Source organism: Pristis pectinata, chromosome 11 (assembly GCF_009764475.1).
Source record: "Pristis pectinata isolate sPriPec2 chromosome 11, sPriPec2.1.pri, whole genome shotgun sequence".
Lineage (NCBI taxonomy): Eukaryota > Metazoa > Chordata > Chondrichthyes > Rhinopristiformes > Pristidae > Pristis > Pristis pectinata.
In genome coordinates, this window is record NC_067415.1 from 79486001 (window position 1) to 79508636 (window position 22636).

Genomic DNA, 22636 nt, shown 5'->3' on the forward strand with positions numbered 1-22636 from the left:
AATATACTTGTCACTTATCAGTGTCCGATTCTGCACTATAAAATATCCAAGAACGTCATGACTATAAAAGGCTCAAGGTGTTGGGTTTTTTTAGCATGAGAACATTCTGTGTCAAACTGTGGGGATAAAAGAGTAAAATGAAAGGGGAAAGTGATTTGACAGAAACATGGATTGATATGTTGCTTGGGTTGTGCTGTTTGCCACATGTTGTAGCAGTATCTCTTTTTGATACTGCAGGATAAAGTCTCCTCTACTGTGCATTCCTAGTGCTGCATTGCACAGGGATAGCCTGCCTTAGAGCTGTAAGAGGCTGCAGTATTACACAAATAAATTTTGTTATTAAAGACCCCAGTCAGACTTGAGAATAGTATTTATTTTCCTGAAGGAAACCAATCATAAAAAGTAGTTACTAATTCAAGATTTGGATATTATTTAAAAAAAAATAACATTTTGCGTTGTTCGGCATCTTTAATGTGACAATATGTTACAAACACTGTTTGGCATTGAAGCTCTTAAGGAGCTGTTCCAGCAGATAGAGGTATGTAGGTTCTAAAAGATGAAGTGGGAGGAAGTGGAAGGGGTTAGCAATAGAATTCCAGAGCTTTTCTACTCAATTACAGGATCCTACTCAAAGTTCAGGTTTGTGACATGGAGGAAGCCTTGACCAACACTTAGGGAGCTTGGTCGAAGTTCAGTTCCAATAACAGACTATGGATCAGGAACAAAGTCTCCCACAAACTATAATGGTGGACCCATCTTTTCAGGATGGGTTATTCACACCAAAACACACTGTGGTTAAAATGGGGGCAGGTGTCTGTCCAATAATTTGGGGTTGGGTTTCATAGACTGGCAGATTTTACACTCTTCACCCTCTCCTGCCCATCATGGGGAGGTGGAGAATGGGATGGGGGATAAAATTGATTTTCCTTGAGTCAAGTGCTCTAGCATTATGCCAGGAGCTTGTTAACTGAATTATTAATTAGCCATCAAAAAATAGTGAAGTAATAAAAGCAATCCGTATCTCTACCAATATCCTGATACGTCCGAGGGTCCTTGCTATTGTTTCTGACAGCAGGAACGTTCCATTGCTGCCCTTTGCTTCAGTTGAATATCCCTTGTTTCAGCTTCATTCCTTCTGCAGGCCATTGAAAAAGTCAATCACTTCTACAGGTGTTAAACAAAAGGAAATGGGTGTGCTTTTATGAAAGTAATGACGGAAATTCGGTACTCAAATGGTTATATGTGCCTCAAAGAGGTCAGGTACTGACTAATGAAGGGAACAAGGCATATTGTTCATCCACTGCTGTCTGAAATGTAATGGGGATTTCAACAATAGCCATTGTGCAAATGTTCACTGCAAACAGTTCCTTTAAATCTTTAATTATAATCTCTGAGATCACCACCTTTGCAGCAAGACAATGCATGAATTATAAATTAAGGTATATTTATATGTGCTGACATTTTAAAGACCACTGATTAAGCTGGTGAAAATAAACTTTGAAATGTGCTATAGTTTCCAAGTTGCACTACCACCAGTAGGGGCTAATTAACCTTGGATTTCAAACAAAAGCCATCAATGTCCTTCAATCTGCTAAAGACAGGGAATCATCAGACACTTAATGGATAAATGGACTGAATTTTCACGGGATATAAAGGTAAATCTTATGAAATATGTCTACAGCTGATTGTTACTTGACAGTGCTATTAGGTGGCATTTACTCACCAATAATCTGCTGACCACTGCCCAGTTTAGGATTTGCTAGGACCACTTGGCCCCAGACCTCATCATAGCCTTGGTCCTAAAATGGAACCAGGAGCTGAATTCCAGAAGTGAGGTGAGAGTGATTGCCCTTGATGTCAAGGCAGCATTTGACTGAACTTAGGATCAAAGACACCTGCAGTGTCCATCAAAGAGTAAACCTCCAATGTTGGAGTCATTCCTTGCACAAAGGAAGAAGGTTATGGTTGTTGAATCAGACATCCCAGCCCCAGGACATAGTGCAAGAGTTCTTCAGGGCAGTGTCTTAGGTCTAAAATCAGTTGCTTCACCAATGATCTTCCTTTCATCATAAGTCAGAAGGACGATGTCACTAATGTTTGCACAACATTAAATCCCAATTGAGGAACTCCATGCCAGCATGCAGAATTCAGGAGTAGGCTGATAAGTTGTAAGTAATATTTGCAGCACAAAAAAAGCCAACCATTGACCATCTCCAAAAGGAGTTGAACCATCTACCCTTCATATCCAATGGCATTGGCATTACGGAAACCCCTGCTATCAAGATCCTGGGAGTCGCCATTGATCAGAAGTTCAACTGGATCAACAACATAAATAGAGTAGCAGATCAGATGCAGGGTATCCTTCGGTGAACTGTTCATCACGCTACACCCCAAAGCCTTTGTACAAAACACAACACACAGGAAATGTTGGAGGAACTCAGTAGTTCAGGCAGCATCTATGGAGGGAAATGAACAGTTAAAGTTTCGGGCCGAGACCCTTCACCAGGACTTCACCTGAACTACTGAGTTCCTCCAGCATCTTGTGTGTGTTGCCCTAGATTTACATCATCTGCAACCTCTCTTGTGTCTACAAGACACAAGTCAGGAATGTGAAGGGATACACCTTATAGATAATCAATAACTGCTGGCCAAAAAAAAATCACTTAAAATAAAACAACAGCTGTACAGGACTTTGGTGAGACCACACTTGGAGTATTTTGTACAGTTTTGGTTGCCCTGTTATAGGAAAGAGATCATTAACTGGAAAGGGTGCAGAGATAATTTATGAGGATGCTGCCAGGACTCGAGGGCCTGAGTTATAGGGAAAGGTTGGGCAGGCTGGGACTTTATTCTTGGAATGTAGGGGATTGAGGGGTGACCTTATAGAGGTGTATGAAATCATGAGGGGTATAGATAGGGTGAATGAATGTAGTATTTTTCCCAAGGAAAGTGAACTTAAAGCTAGATGGCGTAGGTTTAGGGTGAGAGGGGAAAGATTTAAAAGTGACCTGAGGGGCAACTTCTTCATGCTGAGTGTATGGAATGAGCTGCCAGAGGAAGTGGTTGAGACAAGTACAATAACAACATTTAAAAGACATTTGGATAAGTACTTGGATAAGAGGGGTTTAGAGGGATACGGGCCAAAAGCGGGCAAAAGGGATTAGCTTGGTGGCCACCATGGTCGGCATGGACAAGTTGGGCCGAAGGGCCTGTTTCCATGCTGTATGACTCTATGACTCTATGATTAACAGATGTTGGGAATCTGTAAATGGAGGTCAGTACACCCAATTTATAGCCTGAATGATACCTTGTCTGCTTAGGAACCCTTAATTTATGGCAAGACTGTAATTCATGAATATCTATTCTTTTCCAACCTGAAGTCTTATTGCTTGGCGGCACTATTCTGTAATTTGACTTAACATGTTTTTGGTGCATTAAGAATACGGTAGAAATGGAAGTTGTTGAAATATTCTCATAATGAATATTTTGACACGAATATAACTCAAGAAGAAGTTAGCAGTCAAATGATGAAGAAACAATGATTATTTAGTGGGCCCACAATGAAGTGCTTTGCCAGAATTTTTAGTGAATGAATCAGTTCCATGTTCTTGTACTCTGTACTAATTCAATGAAGAGCAGTAGAGTTTCCCCCAGAATCCTGTGGCTGGTATTTATTCCTCAAATAACAACATTAAAAATTGGTGATCTGGTAATGATTTACTTGCTTTTTTGAATGCAGAATTAAGTGGCTATGTTCCCTGAATTACAACATTGAATAAAATTTGTTAAGTATTTAATTGGATGTGATGTGGTTTGGGACACTGGAATGCAATGAGAATAACAAATTCTCTTTTGCTCAGAGCAAAGAAAATATTGTGGTCTAATCTTTACTTTGAGATGTTGGGCCAGATTGAGTTGGATTTGGCTTACAGTTTGTGAGCCCCGCCTACCTGTACTTACCTGCTCCAGATGTAGAGGGTTAATCAAGCCAACTTTGGGGAAGAGGTTGGGCTAGGAACAGAGTCCTTGCCTCCTGTCAAAGCTGTCAAAGATTTGTAAAACTTATGATCGACGAGACTTAGCCTGCGTTCCCTTGAGTTTAGAAGAATGAGTGGTGGTCACATTGAAACTTGGAAAATTCTTACAAGACTTGACAGGATGGATGCATCAAGGAACTTTTCCCTGGGATGAGGAGCTAAGAATAAGGTACCACCATCTTAGAATATGGAATAGATCATTCACGACTGAGATGAGAACTTTCTTCATTCAGAGCATGGTAAATCTCTGGTATTTTCTGCCCAAGCAGTGGAGGCTCAGTCATTGTGTTTGTTCAAGGAAATATAGATAGCTGGATGTTAAGAGAAATAGCACTGAGGCAAACGATTAGCCATGATCTTAATGACTATGGGAACAGGCTTGAAAGGCCAGATGGCCTACTCCTGCTCTGAGTTCTTATGTTAGAAAGGCTTTATACAATATAAAACAAAAATCGATTTTTAAAAATTGATTAAAACCCCTTTAAAATACTAGGGAGTAACTAAAGGCTTTGAAACAATGTAACTGAAACAAAAACTGTAGTTACCTTTTCTATCTTAGCATGGTAGGATAGGGGCAGTGTAGGGGTTAGCATAACGCTATTACAGCACTAGCGACCCGGGTTCAATTCCGGCCACTGTTTGTAAGGAGTTTGTATGTTCTCCCCATGTCTGCGTGGGTTTCCTCCGGGTGCTCCGGTTTCCTCCCACATTCCAAAGAAGTATGGGTTAGGAAGTTGTGGGCATGCTATGTTGGCGCCGGAAGCGTGGCGACACTTGCGGGCTGCCCCCAGAACACTCCATGCAAAAGGTGCATTTCACTGTGCATTTCGATGTACATGTGACTAATAAAGACATCTTATCTCGGCTGCGAATTCCCAGGTAGACAAATGGCTTTAACATTCCTCAGCCAGGTATGGCTGGCATCAGGTCTCAGAGGCAGATTCCCCAGCATAAGTCCAGGGAATCCCAGCAGGTCTGAGTTCTGGTGCTGGACTCCAAGTGGGAATGACCGCATTTTCCGGGTGTGGCAAGCTTCAGCAAGTCCAGAAGTGACTTACGTGGGAGCAGCTGAACGAAGGATGAGGAGTACATGCACTCGGTGTTTTACAAAGTGAAGCCTGAGTATGATAGATGTCGCCTCAAGTTTGCCACATGGAGCAATCATAAAATATCTTCCCCTGTAATATTAATAAACCAAAATCAAATTGGGGACCATAACTGGAAAATAAATAGCAGGAGGCAGTAAAAAGGGAGAAAACAACAAAAATAAACAGGAAAACTATGCATCAGGAAGTGTATCAATCTTGACGGTACTTGGTGGCTGGAGGCTTAGTACAGGCCGTGACTGATTGGTTAAGGGTTTTAAGACCAAAGTGAATAAAACTAAGAAAGGACTTACTATGTTATGAGCTCATAACATACTCTCACTCTCACATGTTTACTTTGCTTCCGGCTGGCAATTTGGCAAAAAGTAGAATGCTTTGCTTCAAAATTTATGAAAATGTTAAAATTAGCAGTGATGCACCCATATTTCTTGACAGGCTAATAGTATCCGCAAAGGATTGACAAGTTCCTTAACGCACACCACTATAAGGACATTGTTTCATTCCATCATGTCAAATAACACTGTTTATAAATGCATCATAAATCTTGGCCCATATACGATCTCAGCCATATGGATCCCTCCCATTCTTTTCTGTGAATGACCTCAGTTGCATGTGTGAAATGCTGTCAGGCACACAACACATACCATGAACCACACTCAGAAAGATACTCTGCCTTTACTATTGAGAGAGGCTCTGATTGACGTTATGATTTATAATACACTTTGAATGTTTATCTTCTTCTGAGAGCCATAGCACTTATACTTAGGATGAAAATGATATCACTGGCACATTCAGAAACATGTAAAGTGATATTGCAGAACTCCTGGTCATGGCACATTTGAGTCAATAAAATATTCATGGTGTAAACCTACCTTCATGACCTTTATTAGAATTACTGTAAAACTGGATACTTACAGACATGCAAGTTTTTCCTTAAGTTATGGATTCGATTGTTTTTAAATGGAAGGGGGTTGAGCTCCAAATCATAGCCATTTTCTTTGAAACAAACATTCAACATTAGTAAATGGCAACTACGATTTTCAATAGCCAGAAATAAATTAATAACATACTTGACTGAGTGCTTTCCTTCCCCTATTTTATAATGTAACATTAAAAAGTAGGTCAGATAATGTAATGGTTTTGTTTTCGGCTGTCTGTTAGGGAGGGGATTGCTGCCTGTCTTGTACGAATCAGAGAGGGAACTATCTTAACTCTATACCCACCAACCTCCCCGCATGGATTTAAGTCATAAATTCTGGACAAATGGATTCAACTTTTCAGTGATGAAAATGGAATGAAAAATGAAAAAATGAAGTAATGAAAAAAAAACTCAGCAGGTCAGTCTGTATGTCTGGAAGGAGAAACAGTTAACGTATTGGGTCTGAAACCCTTCATCAGAACTGGGAAAGATAAGATTAGTCACATGTACATCAAAACACACAGCAAAATGCATCTTTTACGTAGAGTGCTCTGGGGGCAGCCCGCAAGTGTCGCCACACTTCTGGCGCCAACATAGCGTGCCCACAACTTCCTAACCTGTACATCTCTGGGATGTGGGATGAAACTGGAGCACTCGGAGGGAACCCACGCAGACACAGGGAGAATGTACAAAATCCTTACAGACAGCAGCTGGAATTGAACCCAGGTCGCTGGCACTGTAATAGCGTTACGCTAACCGCTAGAAGATACAAGATACTTTTCAGTAGGAGAGAGTGAGGGAGGAATGTGTAGAACAAAGGAAATGTCTGTGATAGGACAAGTTGAAATGCCTTAATGGCAGCTGTTACCAGTACATTAAGCTTCTTAGTCTGTGCAATGTGTTGTAATGTGGTGGGACTTGGCTAGCAGACTTATATGAGTAAATAAGAGAAAAACTGAGCCAACATAATATAGAAACGGAACATGGAAAATGCTGGAAAAATCAAACAATTTTTCAGTGATATTGCCCTCATTCAAATATGTATAAATTGTGAAGAGTTTGACAATTCTTCAATACACTGAGAGCAAGCCTGACTGCTTAAACCTTAATTAGTTAAGGCAGCATTTAAATTTAGCACAAAATCCAGGTGGACACCCCAGTCCTGTTAACTCTGTGTTTCTCCCCACTGTTGCTATCTGACCTGCTGAGTACTTCCAGCATTTTCTGTTTTTATTTCAGATTTCCAGCATCTGCAGTTTTTTGCTCATGCTTTAAGCCATTAATTAGCCTTTGCTCATAGTTCTGAGTGCTAATAAATCTCAAGTCCTACACTGACTTAATTCTCTATTGTGGCTAAATTTAAAAAAAATCCCCCTCGGTCCTCACTGGCTTCTAGACTAATTTGTAACACCTCACAGGTGACATGATTTTTTTTTGTCTTGACACCTACTATTGCGTTAATTAGATCAAATGCTCCCATGCAAAATCATTTCATTTGAGGAATAGTCATGGATATTGGCAGATGAGTTTTCTTAACATTTCAGCGTTAGAGAACATTTTTTTAATATTTCAAAAATAAACTTTATTTATAATAAAAAATATATAAGAGAATAGACTGTGCAGAACATTTTACATTCATGGTCAATACATTCAGTAGAGTTAATTTCTTTTTAAAAAAACCATAGCACCATTGCCACTCGTGGTCCCCTGGGGTGATACACCATTTCATTGTTTGAGGGGCTTCAGCCTCTCCATGTCCAGTAGAAGAAGGAGCCTAGACTGTGGTCTTTCCCCACAAAGCCTTAGCATTGGCTGCACCAAGCTTCAGTGCGTCCCTCAGCATGTACTCCCCTCCCCCTTGGTCCTGGGACAACCTGTTTTTTCAAAAATAAACTTTATTCATAAGTCAAAGTCAAAATTCAAAGTCGAGTTTATTGTCAAATGCACAAGTACATGTATGCACAGGTGCAATGAAAAACTTACTTGCAGCAGCATCACAGGCACATAGCATCAGATAAGCAGCATTCACAAGAAAAACAAACAATTTTTACAAGAAAGAACACAATCAGAACAGAGCCCATTTTAATGCAAAGTAATTATAGTGTTGCTAAACTCTAATGGTTAGGATTGTGCCGGTTGGTTCAAGAACAGAATGGTTGAAGGGAAGTCTCTGTTCTTGAACCTGGTGGTGTGGGACTTCAGGATTCTGTACCTCCTGCCCGATGGTAGCTGCGAGAAGATGGCATGGCCCGGATGGTGGGGTTCTTTGGTGATGGATTGGCAGTAACCTCCTGTAGATACTACCAATGGTGGGGAAGGAGGTGCTCATGATGAGAGCAGAGTCCACTACTCTCTGCAGCTTTTTCTGTTCCTGCACGTTCAAATTGCCGTACCAGACCATGATGCAACCAGTCGGTATACTTACAACAGTACATCTTGTTTGCATTTATATATTAATAAAAAATACACAAAAGAAAAAACAGTGCAAAACGTTTTACATTCATACTCAATACATTAAGTAGTGTGTATTTTTTTTAAAACCATGGCACCATTGCCACTCATGTGGGCCCCTGGATTCTGGACACACAACTACCGCGTGAGTCCTCTATGTCCATAATGCAAACGGGAATTTGTCTGCATTTATGCAGCTTATATATCACTGGTCAAAGCGTGGGTTGTTGGTTTTAACTTGGCTACCATTTTCATGCCCAATCCAATTTTCTTTTTCCTTTTGAACTCAGTGCTTCCTGTCAGTGAGAACAGATTGGAGTTGTCAAAAGTTCATACAGGTAATGCAGTCTCAGGGGATAATATATATATTGGAGTACACATTCAACCCCCATGGGGAAATGGAAGTGCTTTGACCTCGTGTTCTAAAATTCAATTCTTTTGACTTCAATGGAGTTGAATTTTAGCACAATCAACAGTGGACAAGGATGCAAGGGTTCTTGTCTCAGTTCATCCCAAGCAGCTGCGTAACAGAGGACTCTGTGATTTACGGGCTGTTCCCAGGGACGCACACTGAGACAGACATCAAGTGCTGCTGGAAGGTCATCAACTCAGTGAAAGATGCTTTCTGGTCTGCCTGAAACTTGTTGGTCTTCCAGCACAGCGGGATATCCATAAGGGAAGGCTGCTGACTGGCACATTCTAGGCTGCAGGAGTATGTGCTGAGGGACACACTGAAGCTCGGTGCAGCCAGTGCTTCAATGGGGCAAGACCACAATCTAGGCTCCTTCTGCTACCACGCAAGGAGGGACTGAGTCAGGTGGGGAAGCTCCTCAAACAATGAAAGAATGTATCATCCCAGGAGGCCACATGAGCGGCAATGATGCTCTGCTTTAAAAAAAATAGTTAACACTACTTAATATGTTGACCATGAATGTAAAATGTTTTGTGCTGTGCTTATTCCTTTGTATACATTTTATTATTGTGAATACAGTTTACTTTTGAAATTTAAAAAGATAGCAGACAAATGTAGCCACCAAGACAAAAAAAAATGCTGGCAATGTTCTGTTTTCCCTCTGGAAATTCACATCAATACAGTATGGTCTGGAGAACAGAGGAGGAGGTGGCAACTGTTTGAAATGCTGGTCTGAACCTGCCACGTATTGCAGGCCCAACCCCCTCCCTCATTTTTTTTACCTCTCCTCCTAGCTAATTGCCAGATTAAAAAGTGTAAAGAAGAGGGAGCAAATCTCCTAGGGCTGACATTGTCTTTTAATTTTCTGCGGAATCCTAAAATAGCTTTCATTTAAACTACTACATATATTTGGCTTTTAAAAATCCCATAAATCAATATCAAGCTAACTGCAGTAATTATTACAAGTTAGAGCATAATTTTCAAGCTGAAAGCTCCATGTCGAATTTTAGCATATGCAAACTAGGCAATTCTAACATGTATAGATATTAATATTGAGGATCAGGTAACGAGGTACGAGTTATGAATAATGTATTAGCAGTGGCTGTTCTTTATGAAAGAAATGAATTCAGCATGTAATCTAATTAGTAAAGGCAGTCTATTAAATCCAGTGAAAAAGCAGCCGTCCTTGAAATAAGTTTATTTACAGTCTCTCAGTACTTCCAACAACTTCAGCAACGTTGCCATTGATGCGAATGTTCACTGAATTTCGCTGTGCATTTCAATGCCAGCTGGGGCTCACTTTGTAATACATTCAACTCTGCGTCCGAAGCTTGTGGGTTCAAATCCCACCCTGGAGAGCGGAGTGCATAATCCCAGCTGGTACCCAATGCAGTACCGAAGGATTGCTGCACTGTTGAATGTGCTGTTTCTCTCATATGTTAACCTAATGGCTGTCTGGGCTCTTAGGTTGACGTGAAAGATCCCTTACCAATATTTCAAAGGAGTACAGGAGAATTGCCCCTCGCTGGCCAATTATCTGGTCACTATCCAGATCATTGTGGAAGCTTACTTTGTAGAAATTGTTTGTATCCATAATATATTGTAACACTGGCTACATTGGTGTGGTACAATGGTGCAGACAGAAGAGTCACTACCTCACAGCTCCAGTGACCCAATTTCAATCCTGACCTCTGGTGCTGCCAGTGTGGAGTTTGCACGTTCTCCCTGTGGCCAAATGGTTTCTTTAAGGCATTTCCGTTTCATCCAACATCCCAAAGACATGCAGATAGGTAGGTCAATTGGCCATTGTAAATTCAGATTCGGATTCAGGTTAGCTTAAAAGAAAATAAGATACAGTGGCATGCAAAAGTTTGGGCAGCCCTGGTCAAAATTTCTGTTCCTGTAAATAGCTAAGCGAGTAAAAGATGACCTGATTTCCAAAAGGCGTAAAGTTAAAGATGACACGTTTCTTTAATATTTTAAGCAAGCTTATTTTTTTATTTCCATCTTTTACAGTTTCAAAATAACAAAAAAGGAAAAGAGCCCAAAGTAAAAGTTTGGGCACCCTGCATGGTCAGTATTTAGTAACACCCCCTTTGGCAAGTATCACGCTTGTAAACGCTTACTGTAGCCAGCTAAGAGTCTTTCAATTCTTGTTTGGGGGATTTTCGCCCATTCTTCCTTGCACAAGGCTTCTAGTTCTGTGAGATTCTTGGGCCGTCTTACATGCACTGCTCTTTTGAGGTCTATCCACAGATTTTCGATGATGTTTAGGTCGGGGGACTATGAGGGCCATGGCAAAACCTTCAGCTTGTGCCTCTTGATGTAGTCCATTGTGAATTTTGAGGTGTGTTTAGGATTGTTATCCTGTTGTAGAAGCCATCCTCTTTTCACCTTCAGCTTTTTTACAGACGGTGTGATGTTTGCTTCCAGAATTTGCTGGTATTTAATTGAATTCATTCTTCCCTCTACCAGTGAAATGTTCCCCGTGCCACTGGCTGCAACACAAGCCCAAAGCATAATCGATCCACCCCGTACTTAACGTTTGGAGAGGTGTTCTTTTCATGAAATTCTGCACCCTTTTTTCTCCAAACTTTCCTGCGTCCTCACCACAAAATTCAGCACCAGAAGCTTGCGAAGGAACATCTAAACAAGCCTGAAGCATTTTGGGAATAAGTCCTGTGGACTGATGGTGTTAAAATAGAACTTTTTGGCCACAATGAGCAAAGGTATGTTTGGAGCAAAAAAGGGTGCAGAATTTCATGAAAAGAACACCTCTCCAACTGTTAAGCACGGGGGTGGATGGATCATGCTTTGGGCTTGTGTTGCAGCCAGTGGCACGGGGAACATTTCACTGGTAGAGGGAAGAATGAATTCAATTAAATACCAGCAAATTCTGGAAGCAAACATCACACCGTCTGTAGAAAAGCTGAAGATGAAAAGAGGATGGCTTCTACAACAGGATAATCATCCTAAACACACCTGTAAATCCACAATGGACTACCTCAGGATACACAAGCTGAAGGTTTTGCCATGGCCCTCACAGTCTCCCGACCTAAGCATCATCGAAAATCTGTGGATAGACCTCAAAAGAGCAGTGCATGCAAGACGGCCCAAGAATCTCACAGAACTAGAAGCCTTTTTGCAAGGAAGAATGGGCAAAAATCCCCCAAACAAGAATTGAAAGACCCTTAGCTGGCTACAGAAAACATTTACAAGCTGTGATACTTGCCAAAGGGGGTGTTACTAAATACTGACCATGCAGGGTGCCCAAACTTTTGCTTCAGGCCCTTTTCCTTTTTTGTTATTTTGAAACTGTAAAAGATAGAAATAAAAAAGTAATCTTGCTTAAAATATTAAAGAAATCTGTCATCTTTAACTTTATGCCTTTTGGAAATCAGGTTATATTTTACTCGCTTAGCTATTTACAGGAACAGAAATTTTGACCAGGGCTGCCCAAACTTTTGCATGCCACTGTATCTTTATTAGTCACATGTACATCGAAACACACACTGAAATGCATCTTTGCGTGGAATGTTCTGGGGGCAGCCCGCAAGTGTTGCCACGCTTCTGGCGCCAACATAGCATGCCCACAACTTCCTAACCCATACATCTTTGGAATGCAGGAGGAAACCGGAGCACCCAGAGGAAACCCACGCAGTCACAGGGAGAACATACAAACTCCTTACAAACAGCGGCCGGAATTGTACCTGGGTCACTGGCGCTGTAATAGCGTTACGCTAACCACTACACTACCGTTCCTGCCTGTTCGCGTGAAGCTCACAGAGTAAATAGTATACATGGTAATAATAAATACAACAATAAATACAGCGATGAGCGCAGAGCAACAGAATGGTGCAAAGATTGTAGTGCAGCCTGCAGCAGTGCAACAAAAAATGATGAAGTGACAGTAACGGAATTAATAACGGAGGTAACATTAAGAGTCTGAGAACGTGGCAAGGGATGTGAAAGTGATGATTGGTTCAGAAGTCTGATAGCAGTGGGGAAGAAGCTGTTCTGGAATCTGGATGTCCGGGCTTTCAAGCTCCTGTATCTTCTCACAGAAGGTAAATGAGAGAAGAGGGAATGGCCTCCAGTGTGTAAGTGAATAATAGATTCTGGGGGGAGTCAAAGAGAATGTGCAGAGAATTAAATGAGATCAGTGTAGATAAGTGCTTAATGGTCAGTATGGACTCAATGGGCCAAAGGGCCTGTTTCCGTGCTGTATGACTTCATGACTCCAGTTTGGCAGTACTTCCTTGGTTGTAAGGTGCTTTGGGACAGACTGAAATGGATACAATGGGCACTACAGAATTGTAAATCTTGGCCTTTCATTCATTTTCAACCGGTGCCCTCTTTTCTTTTCCAGTTCCAGACCAGGAAGACCTCCAAAACGGTCCCAGAGTGTTACATCCCCCGAGAATTCCCACATCATGCCACACACCGTCCCAGGCCTCATGTCTCCGGGAATGATTCCACCCACAGGTAATGGAATTCATCTTCACCTTGACTGCATGGTTGCCTTGAATTAAATGCGAGTATCTCACCAGTCTGACCACCTGAATGATCACTAGAGCTTAATGGATCACTTCTGCTTCATCTTGTACCGAGAAATTCAAAAAGTAAATCCTTCCCCCTTTGCCCTTCCCATGCGCGAGGAGTTACCACCTCAGGAAGTTAAAGGAGGTGTTTCCTTATCCTCACCTTGTCAGTGCACAACCAGAGTGAAGTTGAAGCTCCTAGAACAGGCCTAGACCTTGCTCTGAGGCAAGTGAAAAATCTGCAGCCTCAGCAGTGCTAGACTTTCTTAAGCTGCTCCCATACTATGGTGGGGAAGGGAGAGAGAAAGTACCTATCTACTTCATATCGTCTTTTTCCCAGGGACAGGGTGGGGGGGGGGGGGGGGGGGACTAAAAACTAGAGGGCATCGGTTTAAGGTGAGAGGTGAAAGATTTAAAAGGGACCTGAGGGGCAACTTCTTCACACAGAAGGTGGTGCGTATATGGAACGAGCTGCCAGAGGAAGTGGTTGAGGCAGGTACAATAACAACATTCAAAAGACAGTTGGATAAATATATAGATAGGGGGGGTTTCGAGGAATATGGGCTAAATGCAGGCAAATGGGACTACTTCTCTGGGCACCATGGTCGGCATGGACGGAAGGTCAGTTTCCATGCTGTATTACTCTATGACTCTGTACAGGAGGACCTCTAACTGCCAACGTTCGAGATTGGTTAGAGGTTTGAGTAACGATAGTTATGGATCTGGCATAATAGGAAATGATGAGGATGATCCATTTTTTCAATGAGGCTTTGAATCTTTTCCTTATCCATCTGGCATTCTCCTGTCCTAACGGAACTCTCTCTGGAGTTTGGTATGGAGCATGCAACTGATGTGCCCCGCCAATGGAACTGTTTAGGTGTAATTACAGTTCAATGCCTGGGATATTGGCCTGGGAGAATATGCTGAAGCAAGTTTGCTTATCCTGCCAATGGAGGATATTTCAGGAGCAAAATTTGTATTGGATCTCCAGTGCTTTGAAGTGCCTGTTGTAGGTAGTCCCTGTCTCTGAATCACACAGGAGGGCTGAAATCACTGCTGCAGTGTAGACCGTGAGCTTCAAACACTCTTTTTCTCAGACTACGGTGACTGTGGTGGATTTTTTCACAGACAGCACATAAAAGATGGAACGGTTCAGCACAGGAACAGGCCCTTCAGCCCACGATGTCTGTGCCGACCATGATGTCAATCCAAGCTAATCCAATCTGCTTGCATACAGTCTATATCCTTCTATCCCCTGCCTGTCTATGTGCCTGTCTGATTGCCTCATAGATGTTGCTATTGTATCTGCTTCCACCACTTCCCCTGGCAGTGTGTTCCAGGCACCCACCCCTCTCTGTGTAAGATCTCCTTTAAACTTTCCCCCTCTCACTTTAAAGCTATGCCCTCTAGTATTGATATTTCGAGGGTTATGGCAGTTATACCGGAGCAAGAAAGCATTCAATCTGAAACAAAAGCAGAGCTGTCTGCCTTTATTGAGTTTACATTTTCCAGGATCTTGCCTTGGACTATTATTGTCCATGGGTTGTATTGTGAGGTGGGGTAGATTGGCTGGACTTTTGTTAAAGTTGAGTGTAACTTCATACACTTCAGTCAGCAGTGACTTGGGAGGATGGCCTCCAAATTGCACCCACACAAACATTATCTGCATACTGCAGTTCAGTGACTGAGGTGGGAGTGACCTTGGGCGTTGGGTGAAGGCACTGTTTGTCCTGTGGATTAACTCCACTCCAACAGGAGAATCACTTAGGGTGAGGTGAAGCATTGCAGCGAGAAAGGTTGGGTGCAGGGTGGGGGTGATGACACAGTCTTCTCCTTAGTGCCTCTCAATTGACAGAGTGATGGTCTTTAAGTGAAATAACTTCACTCAGAGTCAATATACTGAGTCTTGACGAACACTGTAGGGATAACGAGAATTCATAAAAAACTTGTGAATTATTGTTATTTCTGCATTAACTCTTCCTTGTAATTTTCTGCTGGGAAAACACACAAAATATTTTACTTGAGAAAGGAATAAAGATACATTCCTTCCAGCTAAGAACTTTCATCATTGTGCAGAAGATTAAATAATTGGTTTAATTACCAAATTCAGAACTGAGGCAAAAGAAAGTCAGTAAATATCCAAGCTCAATCTTACTTTCAGCTGCCTCTTCAGTGCAAAATAACCTAAAAATATTTTTTCCTCACACTATGGCACTGGAAGACAATAGAAAGTATTAGTAAAGATGTATGCTTGCTCAAGAGTACTCAGCTGGGATTCCCTGATCGCTGGGCTTTCTGAAGGTCAGTGAGAATCTGAGCGACAGATGTAACAAGGCTGAGAGAGGAGAGGAAATGTTTATTCTCTGTATGTGGTACCGAGTGCCCTTTTAAAAGCTCCAGTATACCAAGGGGATAAATTCCTTCAGGTAGTTATTGCCATCAAATTATGCACTTGAATCCAGCAAGCCAGTAATTCTGCTTAACCTTGTGTAGCTTTGATATTACCTGTTGTCAGGAAATGCCATTGATGTCTCTTACTGAATTGCTGGGATATTCTTACATTTTGTGTTCAATGGACAAATCATGAGAACAGCCCTTCACAAAACCTTTGCCTATTGAAATATCCAAAGCCAGTGACAAACAGTGCACTAACACTACCCATGGAGAAGGCAATGGGAAATTGTATATAAAGACTTTGGCCTCAAGTTCTTTGACTCACTAAAGGAACTGACATGGAAGAAATAAAGGAAAAATGGAAATTCCACAACCATTTGTAAACGCCAATGATTGTTATGGATTTTAGTTATTGTTTCACATGATTGGGTTGAAATGCATTCATCAAAGTTTAAACCAATGATCGTAACTGTGCTTCCACAAAATTAATACAAAAACTACTGACAGTATTTATCCATCAAGTCAGCATCTGAAGCCAAATGATAACAAACAAGCTGCTGGAGGAACTCAATGGGTCAGGCGATATCTGCGGAGGGAAATGGACAGTTGACGTTTTGGGTCGAGACCCTTCATCTGGACCAGTCTACTTCCTCCAGCATCTTGTTTGTTGTTCCAGATTCCAGTATCTGCAGTCTCTTGTGTCTCCATGATAACAATGTTATTTTGGCAGGTATCTTTATCAGAAACCCTGAAATGGTGTTTTAAAGTTTTAGACAGCTGCAGAATGATTTTCCTCTGACTTAATGCCCCAACCAATGAAGGCAAGTATGTTGTATGCCTTCTTTTCCACCCTATCCATTGTGACTTTCAGGGAGTTATGGACTTGCACCTCAAAATCCCTCTGAATATCAATTCTCCTAAGGGTTCTGTCTTTTACTGTGTGTTTTCCTCTTGCATTTGACCTCACAAAAATGCAACATCTTGACTTTGAGTCTTTGGAGAAACCTATTGCAGGGTGCGTAAGCAACTATTCCCCTTGGAGTACCCATGGATGAGAGGGAAAAAAGAGCGGAGGCCACACAAAGCAGCATACGGCCCCTGAAGAGAAGGAGAGGGAGAAGGGTTCTCAGTAAAAGGGCACATCCACGCATTGTCCACAAGGAGCAACTTTCTAACCTGAACCTCTGCCAGGAAGAGAATATGATGGACCTGCAACTTGCCCTTCCCTTTGTATATACCTGAGTTCCATGAGCCTCTCTCATCCTCTCTCATTGGCTGTGCCATGACTGGTGGAAGCTTGTTGACTTGGTGCAGGAGACTGTAGATGGTCTTGGATGGTGACCTTAATTAGTTCTAGATCCACTGTAGACTGATCATATCTGTGCTGGATTGATTCAGCATGGTCAACCAACTGTGTGACAGATGTGGGGATCATAAATACTGTCATCCTGGGAAGGGACAGCAGGTTAGATCTCCATGGAGCTGCCAGCTGTGCCCAAGATGGGACTTCAGCAATCCCAGCCTCGGTGCTGGGGCAACCTACAAGCCCGATGACCAGGTGTCTGCCCCTCTGATGGGAGGGGTCTGAGTTTCGACTGTGCCAACTGGGTGGCATCTGCTGGAGCTAAATTGTCAGTGAGACATTGGCGGTCAGAAATGGGTTTGCAAGTGTGGACAATGTTTCCAGTTCCACACTGGAAAGGAAGGCCCCCAAGCTCTGCATAAGGTTGGGGCTAGACAACTCACCTTCTCTGAAATTTAATGCAGGAAAACTTGCCGATATACCCAGCATTTCATTATGCACTCCTGTCAGCCTTCGTCAATAGGGTGCTCCCTTTAAGTTCTCACCTAATTCCAATGGAGAGAGCTTGTACAGATATTTCTCAATCTATGAAGGTTCAATTTACAAATTTTTGCATTCACGCCATTGAGTCTTTGAGGTACGTGTCTTTGCTTTACCAGTCTATTTTTCACTCCAGCATCACCCTACTTTAGGGCAGGCATGGTAGTGTAGCGGTTAGCATAACGCTATTACAGCACCAGTGACCCAGGTTCAATTCCGGCCGCTGTCTGCAAAGAGTTTGTATGTTCTCTCTGTGACTGCGTGGATTTTGTCTGGGTGCTCCGATTTCCTCCCACATTCCAAAGATGTACGGGTTAGGAAGTTGTGGGCATGCTATGTTGGCACTGGAAGTGTGGCAACACTTGCGGGCTGCCCCCCAGAACATTCTATGCAAAAGATGCATTTCACTGCGTGTTTCGATGTACATGTGACTAATAAAGAAATCTCGTCTTATCTTAACTACTTTCATTGGAGTACATGGAAGCAAAATACCCACAGTGAATCTCAGCCAGCTTTTATGATCATTGAAATTTTTGCTAAATAGAAATGTGTTTTGTTTTGTATAAATGACATTATCCTCTGAGTCCTGAATGCAAGATCTGGACTAATGTTCCAGTGGTGAGTGAGTGCTACATTGTTGTAGGATCTGCCTTTCAAATGAAATGTTAAATCGCTCTCCCAATTGGAAGTTCCCGTGGCTACTATTTTGAAGAAAAGTAGTTGAAATAACCTCAGTGATCTTTCCAATATTTATTCTTCATCCAAAATAACTAAAACAAATTAATTGGTTAATGTCACAATGGGTGGCACAGTAGTACAGTGGTTAGCACCACTGTCTCACAGCTCCAGAGGTGTGGGTTCGATCCTGACCTCAGGTACTGACTGTTTGCACATTCTCCCTGGGATTATGTGGGATTCCCCTGAGTGCTCTGGGTTCTTGATAAAGATGTGCAGATTGGTAGGGTAATTGGCTACTGTAAAGTGCCCCTGGGAAAGGTGGGGAGGAGGGGAAATGTTGATGGGGATGTAATAGGAAAAATAGGATTGGGGTAAATGGGCATTGGATGTTAGTTTCGGACACAGTGAGCCGAAAGACCTGTTCCCACGCTGTATGACTCTTTGACTTTACAATCCTGGTTATGGGAGCTTGCTGTGCTCAAAATTACTGCTGCATTTTCTGCATTACAGCCGTGACTACACTTCACAAGTACCTCTTTGGCTACAAAGCACTTTGGGATAACATAACAGGCAAGAGACAAGTGGCAAGTCTTTCTATACATCACATGTAGGTTACTACAAAAGCTCACAGGGCCCCATAGACGCAGCAGGAATGTGTGGTAAAACATCAAGCACCACTGACTCTCATTAGAAACAAACTCCCATCTCAGCTGCCACCCAAGCCTTTAAAAACCGTTTGCCACTACAAGGTGCTAGCACATTGATGGCAGCAGCCGTTATTAATATAATAAAACATAAAATCTGACACTGACCCCACGTAAGTAGATTTTAAGACAAATGATCAAAGGCTGATTCAGAGAGATGGAATTTACAGAATGTCTTAAAGGAGGAAGAAGGCAAAGAGGTTTAGGGAAGCGATTTTGGAGCTCAGGGACTCGATAGCTGAAGTCACAATTGTCAACGGTAGAACAGTTAAATTTGTAGATGTTCAAGAGGGCAGGATTGATGAAGATTATAAAGATATGAAGGGATTTGCAAACAGTGATGAGAATTTTAAAACCTACCATACATGTTGAGTAGTGTAAAATGATTCCTGTCTATTTCTTTTTACGAATATTGCCTATCCCAATTGCCCTTGAGAAGTTAGTGAGCCACCATCTTGAACCACTTTGGACTATACATAGCTCGAATTAAATAACTACAGCAAGCACTGGAAATACTAATCAGGTCAGGCAACATCTATGGAGAGAGAAATAGAGTTAATGCTTCAAGTCGATGACCCTTCATCTCAACTTCTGATGATGGGCCATTGACCTGAAATGCTAACTTAAGTTTCCTTCTCCACAGCTGCTGTCTGACCTGCTGAGTATTTTTAGCACTTACACTTTTTTTTACTTCTGATTTATAGCATCTGCAGATTTTTCTTTTGATTTACTACAGCTGGTGAAATCCACTCAGGGCCAGTGTTAGAATAGCAAGTGTGGGGTGCAGAATATTCTTCCTGCTGTTGTGAGAGACACCTTGATGTAAAGTTTAAGGTGTACTTGGAGCATAACGAAGGCAAAGCTTAACTTTGTACTTGCTCAGTGCTGTATCTGGTATCAGTGCCCACATGATAGCGCTCAGTGCTAAAATTGTTCCTTTCAACATCGACATTAACTGCTCCTGCTTCTTCCCTTCAAAATCTGGATGGAGTGTTGAAGGGTTTTCTACTGTTGGAAATTAATTGGAGTGACAATGTTTGAACATTATGTTTTCATGTGTTGTAATATTGAAAGCATTGGACAGTTTGCTGACATTCTGCTCTCCTTTCACAAGTTGAAGCAAGAGTAAAATGGCTCAAGATTAGTGGCCATGTTACACCGTTTCTGAACAAAACGCAGTAACAAATCTCTAGAAACAGGACCACAGGTCACATTGAACTTTAGCGGAGCTTGCAGTGACTCCATAGTAGCTGCCTTTGTCTTGTGCCAAAACACTCCTTGATATTGCTACAGACATAACGTCCTTTATACCGATTATTACTGGAATAGCCGATCAGTTATTAAATTATCCTTGTCAAATTTTATATTTTAGTTTTTAGAAAACTGCATATAAACACTAATCATAACCTGTGCCAAACTGATGTGTAGGTTTGCATTTTATTCAGCGGAATGTAGAAATTGTCTATATTAATTAATATAACAAGTTAGCCTGCTTTTTCTCTCATATTATTTTTAAAGTAAATCCATTGTTCTAGATTTGCCATTCAAGAGGTGCATCAAAGATTAGTGGCCCCAATTTACTTGATGCACATTGGTGTCCCTCTACACCACATCACATGCCCAATCAAGCATATCCACTCAAGGAGTCTCAATACTTTCCACCTGCATTTTACAGTGTGACATGAGTCTTCCTGAATTGTTAGTTTCCAAGATTTTTGCATTTACTATCAGACATGAAATACACATCACAAATGTTCAGGCAGCAGATGCTTTTGTATTTGCTTCTGTACACAACTACAATTAAAACCCAATAAGATCATATGGATATGGTGATTATTGACCTAAGCAAATTTCAGTCTTACTTAACTTATTGTTCCCTGTTGGGTGGGGATAAAATTGAACTTCAATAATGCATGATTGGAAATAATTTGTTCTGTTAATGCATGAGATCCTATCATGTTTTGAGCACTGCTTTTGTGGGGAATATTTATTTAATTTGGCAGTTGAAAAGAACAAGTCTTGCGACCGGTGTTTTGAGTCTTTCGAGCCTGGGCTTGTTAGATCTAGTTAAGCCATAAAGAAAATTTCTTGTTATTCTATTAGCTTAGTACATCCCTTTACCTGAGTTACTGAAATTACTCTCAAATATCCAGTTTAGTGCAGTGTTCTTAGGTTTGCTATTACAGAGACTTTGGCCCTTTTACGCAAGGGGAATAGGGTGGGATCAGGGGAGCGAGCTTGTTGACATCAGTGACGATGGGGGTGGGGATGGGGGGGGGGAATGACATTACATGTTAAAATATCTGGGAACTATGATGAAATTAACATCAAAGACCTTATTTTAGAATTAGTCATGGCACAGAAAAGGTAATTTTATTTCTTCTCATTGTTGCAAGTGCACAGGGTGTGGTGAGACCACACCTAGGATACTGTGCATAATTTTGATCTCTTTATTTAAGGAGGGATAAATTTGCTTGGGAGGCAGAGCAGCAAAAGTTTACTAGGTTGTTTCTTGGAATGGAGGGGCTGTTTTATGAAGACAGTTTAAGCACAGTGGCACTAGTCGAATTGCTGCCTCACAGCTCCAGTAACCCAGGTTCAATCATGACCTCAAGGATCGTCAAGGAAGGCGCTCTGGTGTCTTTACTTTCTTAGGAGGTTAAGGAGGTTTGGCTTGTCACCGAACACTCTGACCAACTTCGACAGATGTACTGTTAAAAGTACGTTTACTGTTGCATCGTGGCCTGGTAGGGCAATTTGAACGCACAGGAATGCAAGAAGCTGCAGAGAGTAGTGGACTCAGCCCAATACATCACGGGCACCTCCCTCCCCACCATCGGTGGTATCTGCAGGAGGTGTTGCCTCAAGAAGGCAACATCCATCATCAAAGGTCCCCACCATCCAGGACATGCCATCTTCTCGCAGCCACCATCGGGCAGGAGGTACAGAAGCCTGAAGTCCCACACCACCAGGTTCAAGAACAGCTACTTCCCTTCAACCATTCGGTTCTTGAACCAACTGGCAAAACCCTAATCACTACATTTCAGCAATATGACAACTTTGATCACTTTGCACTAAAATGGCCTTTGTTTTTTCTTGTTTTTAATTGTGTTCTTTCTTGTAAAAATTGTGTATAATTTATGTTTAATTTATGTTTTTTATACAAATGCTTCTTATATGATGTCATGTGCCTGTGATGCTGCTGCAAGTAAGTTTTTCATTGCACCTGTGCACACATGGACTTGTGTCGATGACAATAAACTCCACTTTGACTTTGACAATGTGGATGCATGATCGCTCTGTGACTATGTAGGTCTCCCCCAGCTTTTCCAGTTTCCTCCCATGTCCCGAAGATGTGGAGGTAAATTGGCGACTGTAAATTGTCCCTCAGTGGTAGACTGGGGAAGTTGATTGGAATGTGGGGAGAATAAAAGGGGACTAGTGCAGGATTAGTGTAAATGGGCGCCAAATGGTTGCCGTGGATACAGTTGTCTGAAAGACCTGTTTCCATGCCCTATTATCCTTGGAGATTGTGCCTATCATCATGAGAG

At 41.8% G+C, this 22636-nt stretch overlaps 1 protein-coding gene across 2 annotated transcripts in view; it reads left to right on the plus strand.

The window, feature by feature from the left end:
• Positions 1-22636, plus strand: part of LOC127575842 (dachshund homolog 1-like) — a 489887-nt gene that overhangs the window by 180014 nt on the left and 287237 nt on the right. For both annotated transcript variants that reach the window (XM_052026010.1, XM_052026011.1), the window contains exon 2: positions 13295-13410. In XM_052026010.1, coding sequence (XP_051881970.1) covers positions 13295-13410 — 116 coding nt within the window. The remainder of the gene's footprint in view (positions 1-13294; positions 13411-22636) is intronic.